The sequence below is a fragment of the Quercus robur genome, chromosome 8 (genome assembly GCF_932294415.1).
Source record: "Quercus robur chromosome 8, dhQueRobu3.1, whole genome shotgun sequence".
Taxonomy (NCBI): domain Eukaryota; kingdom Viridiplantae; phylum Streptophyta; class Magnoliopsida; order Fagales; family Fagaceae; genus Quercus; species Quercus robur.
Window position 1 is genome coordinate 13,232,025 of NC_065541.1, and position 14,059 is coordinate 13,246,083.

Consider the following 14,059-nt stretch of genomic DNA (forward strand, 5'->3'; position numbering starts at 1 on the left):
ATCCTATTGACACTTTGGGTTCTTAACCAAAAACATGCACATCATCTTTCTCCAAATTCTTTGGGCGAAAGAGCATTCATAGAAAATATGATCCCTATTCTCTATGCGACTTATGTAGCATAATCACAATATATTAATTTCTAGTGCTCCCTATATAGGGAATATACACAATTTCCAGATTTGTAAGATGCAAAAAATAGAGAAAAAAATATGTGCCAAAAAAAACAATCACAAGAAGATTTTCACATGGTTCGGCAATTTGCATAAGTCCATGAAGTTTCAATGATTTCATTATTTTCAGGAAAAAAAATACAAATTGCGATAGTACAGTTTTTTCTTTCTCAAAAGAACACACCAAACCCTAATCTGAAAACCACAGTATTTTCACTCTCACACAAAGGATTCACAATGAGTTAAAAACGGGCCAAAACTTGGACCTGTCGGCCCAAGACTCTGCTCTATGGATTAAGCCTCAAAAAATCTCCTATTAAAAATTGTAGCACTTTCATATCGGATTGGGTCATAATCCGGATCAAACACAACTAAACTCCACATAGCCCAACACCCTACTCTCTATGAGACATAGAAAATATGATCCCTACTCTTTATTCGACTTAGAGGTCTATTTGTAGTGCTCAATCTAATTTTCACAGCAAGCTAGCTAATACAAGAATGCTTAGGAATTGAAGAGGGAATCCAAATTAAACCATGTTAATCCACAGCAGGAGATTTATTTCTAATGCACTCCAATGTAGCTGCAAATGAAAATTTACCTGGAGATTTATTTCTAATGCGGCTGCATTTGAAAATTTACATGACTTGGATGACAGCCAAATGACTATCTATACTCCTAAGCGTAATATTGAGTTTAGCTCGTAAAGGCCGCCCCAAGTATGTCATTGGAAGAGTAGAGACCCTAAACCCAAGCATAAGGGCCAATTGTTCCACATCAGGAACAGGACCAACAAGAACTAATTTTCTAAATTTCTCTTACATCTAATACCACCTCAAAACACAACAAAACATGACATGGAAAATAAATGAGAGAGTTGCCAGCTGAGCTATAACTTATTGGCAGTTATACTAGGAATCTCATCTCAGATTTAATGGTGATAGCTATACTTTTTTTGAGCATGCATATGAAGGTGTTTTCCATCTCGCAGGACATCTATAGGCACCAACAACTAAAAGCATTAGGTGAAAAAGGAAAACAGCGTGAGATAAAATAAAATTCATGCTACTATTTTAGAGAACAATTAAACATAATAGCATAAAAAGTTAATTGCAGATTCTATAGACCTAAATTGATTCTATAAACCATCTATAAGAATTTTAGGGCTAGTTAATTGATGAGTTTCCTAATATGGTATTGTGGATTGTGGTATAAACTCTTGATTCACTTGACCAGATTTGCAAGTACATAAACGGGCAACTCCTAATTTTTAAAGAGTCTCTCACACAAGCCCTTTTCAAATGTGTACATGCAGTGTTTTGATCGTGGGGACAAGTATGCAACTGATTGTTGCGTTGATGTCTCATCTTAGTTCAATAATAGCAAATTCTAAGGAAAAAAAAAAAAAAATCCAAAAATGAAGACAGAATAAACATGAAGTGACATCCATGAAAAGTTGCAGCAATAACTCTCTCTTTCTATCTCTCTCTCCAAATCCCAAAATAGAGTGTGCTCAAATTCAAAAGACCAATAGCACTTGATTAATCAAGGATCTAATTATACAAAGGAAAAAAAACAACGTTTCACTTTGAATTGTAAGTTGGAAAAAGGACTAACCAAGAGAGAGACTAATTAAAGAACATCCTTCAGTTAAATGCAATTCGACAAGCGCTAGAAAGCCTTGGGAACTTCAATAATTCATTGAGAACATAAACCTTGCCTTCTGAAGTTAGAGGATAGGAAGAGACTGACATTGTCTTTAAGACTCCTGCGCACTTTAGGATACGTCTAATAAGTTCTAGCTCATCCTTTATCCTATGAAATCCTTGAAAATGAAAAGTTCTAAGGTGCGATGACAGACATTCAGGAATATCCTCACAGAACATCTTCTCAAGACTGAAACAGTCTTTCTCTTCATCACCACAACACTTGCTCCATTTCTGCTAACAAAGGAATGGTTCATTTAAGGAGGTTTAGGGGTAAAAAAAAAGTATCGTGATGTGAAATTAACATACCTTATCAAAGATAAGTACAAGAATGGAATCAAAAGAACAATTATATAAAAGGGGTCCAAGTGTCCAACATGAGAAAAGAAAAGAACAATAAAATCTCATTGCAATGGTTTAATCCACACATATGATAACAAGTTTCTATCAATAAAAGCCTATGTCACTGCCTAAATGGAAAGACCAAGTAAGCTGGAGGGGAAAAAAGGTGATAATAAAGATTGAAACATCTAAATGCTAGCAAGAAAGAAAAAGCATTCATAAAAATTATCCGAAATTTAATCAATGTAATGATGTTTTTGTTTTATATTCAACTAGCCTAGTCCCTAACATTTAGCAATCCTTATATGAATAACCCTAGTTTACTTGTTCACATATGCTCGATCAAATTCATCAATGTAACTTTTCATAGGAGCAAAATGTTGAGGGAAGACAAATGCATATATTCTTGTGATAACTAAGAAACCTTTCTAAAGAAGAGCCCTTTGGACTTGCTTCCAGCAAGTAAAACCTACAGGCAACTGGTATGTGAAATTAACATACCTTATCAAAGATAAGTACCGCAAGTTTAGGAGCCTGATGAAGCAAGAGTGGTAGCACATTCTCCATTAGACAATGATGACCGTACTCAAAGTTCAAGCGAGCCAATTTATGAAACATGGGAGGATCATCAAAATCAATTGCATTGCAAAGGCACTGCAAAACAACATAATAATCACAAGTCCGACTCCCAACAACAACAATATTACAACTTGTCCAAGAACAAGTGCTTAGCCATTTAATAATAGAGCATGAAAAACATGTTTTTACCTCTGTGGTAGATGAGTCCAAATGTAGTGATTTAACATTATATAGAGCTCTGAGGAAGGCCCATACCCTCTTTCCATATTCTTGAAACCCATCAAATAATTCAGTTAAACAACGAACACTTACATACGAATCCGAGGTCTCGAGAACTGCTTCATCTAAGTTGGACAGGTTATCCAACGAAACGTACTTGCCTATATTACCTATGAAATAAAGGTACTCGAGACATGGGGCGTTTATCTCAAGTTTGTAGTTCGGAATATGGATACAAAATTGTAATCTTTTCAGCGTTGGCACAATGATTTTAAAATTGTTTTCACCGTCTTCGTTCCCCAATATTTCTACAGACAAATCCTGAAGGACAGGGCAGCAACTAAGGAGCCTGGAGAAAGAGTCCGGGTTTGCATATTCCACTAAGTGTAGATGCAAAACCTTGAGACTCGGGAACCCCATGGCTGAAGATGATGGAGGATCGAGAACAATGCTGCCACCCAATTTCAAAACAGCTAAAGTTTTGCAATGATTGAAGAGAGTAAAGGGCAAGATGAAATGGTCAGGAAGGGGAAGATAAATGTCGAGATCAAGCGCTTCGAAGCCGCGCGTAATCGCGGTGCGAAGCCACGTATCAACGTGAATCGGGTCACAATCGTTTTGCCAGCGGAGGCGAAACTCTTTTGGGGGATTGGGATTGGCATTGCGAAGAGACCAGACCCTAGACACGATATGCGCGAATGTAAAACGGTACCGTTTCAAAAGAGGCAGCGGAGAGGGTCTTTGCCAAGTGGGGTACGAAGGCAAAGAAGATGAGATCCTGAGAAATCCAACTTCGTAGTCGTCGAAGTCGAGATTTGGGACGAGAGTCCAGAGAATCTTCCACCTGCTCGATAAAATGCTGGTGACAACGGCGTCTTTGGTTGTGAGAAAGGAGAGGATATGGGAGAGGAGAGAGTCGGGTAAATCGCTGATCCTGTCCACCGCTATTGGTTTCTTGCGTTTCAGTTTCAGTATTGGTTTCTTGCGTCTTTTTGAGGTTGATTTGGATTTGGCCATTCAGATTTTGTTGTGGAGCACAAAGTCTGGAATTCCCAATCGAAACTATCAAAATACTTACTGCGCTTCAGAAGATGAGAATAAATAGGTTTCAAAATTAATTCCCGGGATTTCGAAATTTTTGAGGGTAATGAAGGGCGGCAATTTGCTTTTAGGGTTTGGTTTGGACTTTTGACGTCTCAAGGGTCCGAGAACTTATTTTGCTGAAATTGAAAACTGAAAACTGAAAATACTGTAACAAAATAATTTTTAAATGTGTAAATAGTATTGTGGGACCCATATTTAATAAAAAAATTGATAAAAAATGAAATTTGTGGGTCCGTAAACAGTGCACGGATGTACTGTTCACGCAAAACGGGTCAAAAGTTGCGGCTACTGTTCATGTACAGTACATGAACAGTAACCGCGTTGGGGTAAAACGCGTGCTCCCAAAAAAAAAAAAAAAAAAAAGAAAAGAAGGCAAAACGCAGCAACTAAAACGCAACAAACAAAACGCGTATCCAAACTAACACTAAGTTACACTATATAGTGGATAAGTGATATATTATATTATTTTACTAAAAAATTTTCGCTTGTTTAAAATTATTAGTTAGAAATTTTTTTAAAACATAAATTAATTATTGACTCAACAATTTTAAACAAATAAAACTTTTTTAGTAAAATGATGGACAAGTAACGTGGTCCACTCTATAATTTTTTCAAAATATGATATTGATTTTTTTTTTTTTTTATAAGGTGATATTGATTTTTTTTTTTGGGGTAAACAGGTGATATTGATATTTGATACTGAGTGATTTCCGCTGATGATAGATGCAAGTGGTTTTACCACTTTTTGATAAATTTATCCCAACATTAACCCCCCCCCCTTTTTTTTTTTTGGGCAATTGATTAGTTAATGGGCCGGTCAGGTTAGGTTGAAAGAAAAAACGTTAGCTTTTGATCCGCTCTATATGTGATGCTCATTTTGTGTGGGTTTGGATTCAGTGTTTCCGTTGAATCCTGTGTATGCGTTTTCCAAACAGACCCTTTATCTTTAGCATGATGAGCTTTTGGGTTGGGCCTAATAGGTTACCTATGAGCCTGTATTAGCACTTTATTTTATTATTTTTTATAAGGAAATATCACTTTTTTATAATAAAAAAATAATAATCTATTTTTTTAGGAAAGAATCAAAGAATTCATAACTTTTTTTTTTACTGTCAAATCTATTTATTTATTTATTTTTATTTTTTGATAATCTTTTTCTTTTTGGTTCATAGTAGATAGACTACTAGAAAAAAAATATACTTAGTAAGCTGAGTTTAATACAATCATAGTATCTTAGTCAGGCCGGCCTAACATAATTTGAAACTTAAGACGAAAAATCTATGTGGGGGCCTTTTATATTTAAACATTAATCAAATAAAATTATTTAATAGTAATTAAATTAAGACTAACTTGACATATTAAATATAGAAGTTGATGAATAATCCTAACTAAACTAAGGTTAATTTCATTTGAGAATTGAATATCATAGTTGAAGCATAAATTTAAACAAAAAGAATTAAAAAATAAATAAATAAATATATATATATATATATATATATTATAAAAGAAACTTAAGGCATGTTTGGCTAGTTGAAAAAAGTTGTGTTTTTTGTTTTCATTTTAGTTTTCAATGGGGCCCACCAAAAAAAAAAAAAAAACTTGTTTGGTTTATGAACTTGTACTCAATTTTCATTTTCAGTATCCTAAAAATTAGATTTGAATACAAAAAATGAAAACACCTTTTTAGCGTTTTTATTTTCATAGAAAATGAATGTCAAACCTTATATAATGAATTTTATAACAATTTCAAACCGTATATAATGAATTTTATACCAAAAAATATGTATTCAAAATAACTTATCAAATACCCTCACATGTAAAAATTGGTTCTTTTTATATTTAAATTTAGATTTTGAATAAAAGAAAGAGAAGATAAAAAGTGAATACATCACTTTTTAGAACCAAACAGAGCCTTACTTTAACTTGGATATGTGACCATGCAATAGTTATGTAAAGTTATATCTAAATTGGAATTTTATAGATAGATAGATGGATATTATTTGGTGTGTAGCTTCGTAGGAGATTAGTTTATAAAATTTTTTTACTATTTTTAGTCCCTAAAATAAATAAATAAATAAAAAACTGTTCCATTTTGGTCTTTACCGTCATTTCACAAACAGAAAATAGCCTATATGGCAAACGGAGTGCACGTTGGTACACAAAATGTTGACGTAGCAATTAAAATAATAATAAAAAATTTCATTTCACATTTAAAATTGCCACGTCAGCATATAAAATTTTTTAAAAGTAATTTATCAATTTTAACTAAACTAAAAAAAGAATTAAAAACAAAAAAATCACATGAATTAAGATCATGGATTTTGAACTCAAAAAAAAAAAAAAAAAATTCCTCTTTTTTGGGAAGAATACGAAGAACTCAAAACAAAACTTGAATTCTTGTTCTTCAAGCTCTGGACAGACCCAAATGGAAAAAAATAAACAAAACAAATATTATATTGAAGAGCCTCACACTCTCTCACTCGATTCAAAGCAAAACCAAATTCAAAGCCCCTCTCTCTCTCTCTCTCTCTTGATTGATCTAAACCCTCGGCCATTGTTGTATGGTGTTTGGATTTGAAACCCATAAATCAAATCCAAAAAGGACCCACTGCAGTTCATGGTTGTGGTGGTCAACAGTGAAGGATTAAAGCTTAAGTAGCTTCAGCCTGGGTTCCTCCTGGTGAAACAAAAGTAGAAGATCAAATGGTTGTGATTGGTTTGAAGATTGGTGAAGGATTAAAGCTTGTGGATGTGGATGTGGTGGGTTTTGAGATTTCGGATCGTTGGTTTGAGTTGAGTTTCGGATCGTTGTGATTTTGTGTTTGGTTTCAAAGAATAAGAAAATCTTGTTGAAGATGGATTGTTGGGTTGTTGCTAAAGATGGATTGATGGGTTTGTGTTTGTGTTTGTATTCTTTCTGATTTTTGGGTGTGTGTGTGTGTTTGGTTGACAAGAAAGAGTTGCTATTGGGTTTGTGTTTGTGTTCTTGCTGGAGTGTGTGTGTGTGTGGTTGACAAGAAAGAGTTGCTATTGGGTTTGTATTTGTGTTCTTGTTGGAGATTGATTTGTGTTTATGTTTGTGTTTGGTTGACAAGAAAGGGTAAGTAAATGCTAGAAAATCTGAACATGTGTTCTTATATTTAAAATCTAGGTTTGTGGTCTTTAGTGTTCTTGTTGAAGATGAAGACAGATCTAAATTGATGTATTTTTTAGATTTTAATTTTTTTTAATTGGTTGTTGATGTGACATTTTTAATATTATTTTAATAGCCGCGTCAGCATTCTGTGTGCCAACATGCACTCCATTTGCCACGTAGGCTATTTTCCGTTAGTGAGATGACAATAGGGACCAAAATGGAACGGTTTTATTTATTTATTTTAGGGACTAAAAGCGGTATAAAAAAAGTAGGTACCAAAATGGGAATGGGGTAAAAGTGTAGGAATGAAAATAGCATTTTCGCCAATTCCAAACTATCAAATAACTTTACTCCAGAAATATGATCCTTTTATTTATGGGATGGCATTGGCAACATAAATGCTAATTAGAATTCCTAATTTCAACCAGATTTAAATTCTATATCAAATGGGACTATATATATATATATATATATAAGTCTATTTTATTTCCTTATTACCTTCATACACGTTTTTTTTTCTTTTTTTCATATTACCCTTTTCTTTCATTCCATTTTTTCATGAGATGGCAACAAAACATGTTAATTAGAAATCTTAATTTCAATAGGATTTAAATTCTATATCAAATGGAACTCTACCAATATGTATGTTCATTTTAGAGTGATGGAGGTATCAAGTATGCATTCTTCCTTCGTTTTTGTTTTTTTTTTTTTTTTTAATGTCTATTTTCATTGGTGTTACTGTTGGTTCTTTGTCTACATGTGGTTTTTAATTAATGAATTCAAACCATTTGAAAAGATTGCACAATCTTAACTTTGATATAATTATATGCTTATGATATGATTAAATATGGTTAAACATGATTTTCACAATTAAGAAATGCTACATCCATAACATTTTTATAACATTTTTACAACAAATCATAGGTGATTGGTTATTATTAGTTCAAATTTGAATTTAACACTAAGATTACTTTTTTACCCTAACAATAGTAACTAGTAATAACCTGTCACTTAGAATTTGTTGTAAAAATGTTGTGAAAATATTGTAAATATATCATTTATCTTTCACAATTATATGCTTATGGTTTTATTTAATATGGTTAAACATGAATTTCACGGTAATATATCTTCCATAAGAATTCATGATAGATTGGTTTTAACAAGTCATGTTTTCGTATTTGATTTTTACCTAAATTTCTTCTTCTTCTTCTCTTTTCCTTCACCTTTTTTTTTTTAATCAAATTATTAAGATGTCCTACACATGTATTACTTGAATTATCAATTTTTAAAAGATTTTATTAAATTTGGATATATCAAATTGCTAATTAGTATGCTTTTTTCTAAAGAATTATAAATTTTAATTTTAATTAGGAATTACATCTTTCTCTTACTTGAATTATCAATTTTAATTTTTAAAAGATTTCATTAAATTTGGACATATCAAATTGCTAATTAGTACGATTTTTTTCTAAAGAATTATAAACTAAAATTTTAATTAGGATTTACATCTTTCTCAAAAAATTAGGAATTATTATATATCATTCTATGATGATTCTAGGCAAAACTCTTACCCCTGTTTTGGTGATATAATTATTTACAATTGATCACGTTTTCTTTAATCTTTAACATCCTTTTTCTTTAATCGATAATATCCTATAAGCTATAACTCTTTTAGGAAGCTTATCTGAGCATTACATCTGTTTGGTTAATGAGAAAATGGGAGAAACTGGTTTAAATCAAGCAATAACTAAAACATTTGGATTTAATTGGTGTTTCTTCTCTGTTTGCGATGTAAGCCTAGAAGATTTTATAGAGTTTACTAGCCGTAGTTTGCCTTTTTTTTTTTTTTTACTACGTATAGTTGGGTTGTTTATTTATTAATCTCTATAACCAAAGAGTCTACCAGAACTACAATAATAACGGAACTGACCCCTTGAAAGTATTTTGCATATCTCTTGCTACAAGTATTTTTTACATGAATAAGAACAAAATTCATTACTAAAGAAAAAGGAACACAAGTTCTACAACTAGTGCAATTGAGCACCACACAAATATCTCTCTCTCTCTCTCTCTCTCTCTTTAGTTCTAGAAAACATTAGAAGAGATTTGCACATAAGACTTCATTATGCAGTGACAACTTCACCTTCTTGCAAAATTCAATTCAAGTTTTAACATCACACTTGATGGAGGTGTCAATGGCATTTTCAGATCTAACATGCCCTCTGTATACCCAAGCGTTTCTTTGAAGTCAAATATGATAAACAGAAGTAGCCATGCCCAGTTTACATATTACAGCCTTGAGAGAGATTTTCTGCAACTCTCTAGTAACCCATTCAATCACAACATCCTATTGACACTTTGGGTTCTTAACCAAAAACATGCACATCATCTTTCTCCAAATTCTTTGGGCGAAAGAGCATTAATAGAAAATACGATCCCTATTCTCTATGCGACTTATGTAGAATAATCACAATCTATTAATTTCTAGTGCTCCCTATGTAGGGAATATACACATTTTCGAGATTTGTAAGATGCAAAAATAGAGAAAAAAATGTGCCAAAGAAAACAATCACAAGAAGATTTTCACATGGTCCGGCAATTTCCCCAAGTCCATGGAGTTTCAATGATTTCACTATTTTTAGGGAAAAAATACAAGTTGTGGCGGTACAGTTTTTTCTTTCTCAAAAGAACACACCAAACCCTAATTTGAAAACCACAATATTTTCACTTCCACAAAAAGGATTCACAATAGGTTAACAGGCCAAAACTTGGGTTTGCTCCATGGATTGAGCCTCAGAAAATCTCTCATTAAAAGACGTAGCACTTTCATATCAAATTGGATCATAATCTGGATCAAACACAACTAGGCTCCACATAGCCTAACACCCTACTCTCTATGAGACAAAGAAAAGATGATCCCTACTCTCTATGCGACTTAGAGGTCTATCTGTAGTGCTCAATCTAATTTTCACAGCAAGCTAGCTAATACAAGAATGTTTAGGAATTGAAGAGGGATTCCAAATTAAACCATGTTAATCCACAGCAGGAGATTTATTTCTAACGCACTCCAATGTAGCTGCAAATGAAAATTTACCTGGAGATTTATTTCTAATACAGCTGCAATTGAAAATTTACATGACTTGGATGACAGCCAAATGACTGTCTATACTCCTAAGCGTAACATTAAATTTAGCTCGTAAAGGCCGCTCCAAGTATGTCATTGGAAGAGTAGAGACCCCAAACCCAAGTATAGGAGCCAATTGTTCCACATCAGGAACAGGACCAACAAGAACTAATTTTCTAAATTTCTCTTACATCTAATACCACCTCAAAACACAACAAAACATGACATGGAAAATAAAAGAGAGAGTTGCCAGCTGAGCTATAACTTATTGGCAGTTATACTAGGAATCTCATCCCAGGTTTAATGGTGATAACTATACTTTTTTGAGCATGCATATGAAGGTGCTTTCCATCTCGCAAGACATCTATAGGCATCAACAACTAAAAGCATTAGGTGAAAAAGGAAAACAGCGTGAGATAAAATAAAATTCATGCTACTATTTTAGAGAACAATTAAACATAATAGCATAAAAGGTTAATGGCAGATTCTATAGACCTAAATTGATTCTATAAACCATCTATAAGAATTTTAGGGCTAGTTAATTGATGAGTTTCCTAATATGGTATTGTGGATTGTGGTCTAAACTCTTGATTCACTTGACCAGATTTGCAAGTACATAAACGGGTAACTCCTAATTTTTAAAGAGTCTCTCACACAAGCCCTTTGCAAATGTGTACATGCAGTGTTTTGATCGTGGGGACAAGTATGCAACTGATTGTTGAGTTGATGTCTCATCCTAGTTCAATAATAGCAAATTCTAAGGGGGGAAAAAATCCAAAAATGAAGACAGAGAATAAACATGAAGTGACATCCATGAAAAGTTGCAACAATAACTCTCACTTTCTATCTCTCTCTCCAAATCCCAAAATAGAGTGTGCTCAAATTCAAAGGAAAAAATAACTAACGTTTCACTTTGAATTGTAAGTTGGAAAAAGGACTAACCAAGAGAGAGACTAATTAAAGAACATCCTTCAGTTAAATGCAATTCGACAAGTGCTAGAAAGCCTTGGGAACTTCAATAATTCATTGAGAACATAAACCTTGCCTTTTGAAGTTAGAGGATAGGAAGAGACTGACATTGTCTTTAAGACTCCTGCACACTTTAGGATACGTCTAATAAGTTCTAGCTCATCCTTTATCCTGTGAAATCCTTGAAAATGAAAAGTTCTAAGGTGTGATGACAGACATTCAGGAATATCCTCACAGAACATCTTCTCAAGGCTGAAACAGTCTTTCTCTTCATCACCACAACACTTGCTCCATTTCTGCTAACAAAGGAATGGTTCATTTAAGGAGATTTAGGGGTAAAAAAAAAGTATCGTGATGTGAAATTAACATACCTAATCAAAGAGAAGTTCAAGAATGGAATCAAAAGAACAATTATATAAAAGGGGCCCAAGTGTCCAACATGAGAAAAGAAAAGAACAATAAAATCTCATTGCAATGGTTTAATCCACACATATGATCACAAGTTTCTATCAATAAAAGCCCATGTCACTGCCTAAACAGAAAGACCAAGTAAGCTGGAGGGGAAAAAAGGTGATAATAAAGATTGAAACATCTAAATGCTAGCAAGAAAGAAAAAGCATTCATAAAAATTATCCAAAATTTAATCAATGTAATGATGTTTTTGTTTTATATTCAACTAGCCTAGTCCCTAACATTTAGCAATCCTTATATGAATAACCCTTGTTTACTTGTTCACATATGCTTGATCAAATTCATCAATGTAACTTTTCATAGGAGCAAAATGTTGAGGGAAGACAAATGCATATATTCTTGTGATAACTAAGAAACCTTTCTAAGGAAGAGCCCTTTGGACTTGTTTCCAGCAAGTAAAACCTACGGGCAACTGGTATGTGAAATTAACATACCTTATCAAAGATAAGTACCGCAAGTTTAGGAGCCTGATGAAGCAAGAGTGGTAGCACATTCTCCATTAGACAATGATGACCGTACTCAAAGTTCAAGCGAGCCAATTTATGAAACATGGGAGGATCATCAAAATCAATTGCATTGCAAAGGCACTGCAAAACAACATAATAATCACAAGTCCGACTCCCAACAACAACAATATTACAACTTGTCCAAGAACAAGTGCTTAGCCATTTAATAATAGAGCATGAAAAACATGTTTTTACCTCTGTGGTAGATGAGTCCAAATGTAGTGATTTAACATTATAGAGAGCTCTGAGGAAGGCCCATACCCTCTTTCCATATTCTTGAAACCCATCAAATAATTCAGTTAAACAACGAACACTTACATACGAATCCGAGGTCTCGAGAACTGCTTCATCTAAGTTGGACAGGTTATCCAACGAAACGTACTTGCCTATATTACCTATGAAATAAAGGTACTCGAGAGATGGGGCGTTTATCTCAAGTTTGTAGTTCGGAATATGGATACAAACTTGTAATCTTTTCAGCGTTGGCACAATGATTTTAAAATTGTTTTCACCGTCTTCGTTCCCCAATATTTCTACAGACAAATCCTGAAGGACAGGGCAGCAACTAAGGAGCCTGGAGAAAGAGTCCGGGTTTGCATATTCCACTAAGTGTAGATGCAAAACCTTGAGACTCGGGAACCCCATGGCTGAAGATGATGGAGGATCGAGAACAATGCTGCCACCCAATTTCAAAACAGCTAAAGTTTTGCAATGATTGAAGAGAGTAAAGGGCAAGATGAAATGGTCAGGAAGGGGAAGATAAATGTCGAGATCAAGCGCTTCGAAGCCGCGCGTAATCGCGGTGCGAAGCCACGTATCAACGTGAATCGGGTCACAATCGTTTTGCCAGCGGAGGCGAAACTCTTTTGGGGGATTGGGATTGGCATTGCGAAGAGACCAGACCCTAGACACGATATGCGCGAATGTAAAACGGTACCGTTTCAAAAGAGGCAGCGGAGAGGGTCTTTGCCAAGTGGGGTACGAAGGCAAAGAAGATGAGATCCTGAGAAATCCAACTTCGTAGTCGTCGAAGTCGAGATTTGGGACGAGAGTCCAGAGAATCTTCCACCTGCTCGATAAAATGCTGGTGACAACGGCGTCTTTGGTTGTGAGAAAGGAGAGGATATGGGAGAGGAGAGAGTCGGGTAAATCGCTGATCCTGTCCACCGCTATTGGTTTCTTGCGTTTCAGTTTCAGTATTGGTTTCTTGCGTCTTTTTGAGGTTGATTTGGATTTGGCCATTCAGATTTTGTTGTGGAGCACAAAGTCTGGAATTCCCAATCGAAACTATCAAAATACTTACTGCGCTTCAGAAGATGAGAATAAATAGGTTTCAAAATTAATTCCCGGGATTTCGAAATTTTTGAGGGTAATGAAGGGCGGCAATTTGCTTTTAGGGTTTGGTTTAGACTTTTGAGATCTCTTATAAGTTTACCTCGTGGACAAGTGCTGTGGTTCATCATTTCACTAAAAATCTTTTATTTACTTAAAATTGTTAGTTAGAAAATTTTTTTAAATATAAATTAATTACTGACTCAACAATTTTAAACAAATAAAAGTTTTTTAGTGGAATAATAGACAAGTGACGACAAATGACGTGATCTTAATTTCGTCAAAGGTTGATATTGATTTTTTTTTTTTTTTTGATAAGGTGATATTGATATTTGATATTGAGTGATTTCCGCTGATTATAGATGCAAGTGGTTTTACCACTTTTTGATAAATTTATCC

At 34.0% G+C, this 14,059-nt stretch overlaps 1 protein-coding gene across 3 annotated transcripts; it reads right to left on the reverse strand.

The window, feature by feature from the left end:
• Nucleotides 1-1,687: 1,687 nt before the first annotated feature.
• On the reverse strand, nucleotides 1,688-13,702 carry LOC126694669 (F-box/FBD/LRR-repeat protein At4g26340-like). Of its 3 annotated transcripts, XM_050391046.1 has the most exons (4): nucleotides 12,524-13,702; nucleotides 12,257-12,409; nucleotides 11,555-11,647; nucleotides 1,688-2,019 (listed from the first exon to the last, which is right to left on the reverse strand). In XM_050391046.1, the coding sequence occupies exons 1-4, from the start codon at nucleotides 13,568-13,570 to the stop codon at nucleotides 1,819-1,821; spliced, it is 1,494 nt and encodes a 497-aa protein (XP_050247003.1). In that variant the 5' UTR covers nucleotides 13,571-13,702; the 3' UTR covers nucleotides 1,688-1,818. The 3 variants fall into 3 exon arrangements, with proteins under 3 accessions (XP_050247003.1, XP_050247001.1, XP_050247002.1); XM_050391044.1 differs by lacking the exon at nucleotides 11,555-11,647 and having other exon boundaries at nucleotides 1,688-2,112; nucleotides 12,524-13,701; XM_050391045.1 differs by lacking the exons at nucleotides 11,555-11,647; nucleotides 12,257-12,409; nucleotides 12,524-13,702 and adding exons at nucleotides 2,722-2,874; nucleotides 2,989-4,150 and having other exon boundaries at nucleotides 1,689-2,112.
• Nucleotides 13,703-14,059: the final 357 nt, after the last annotated feature.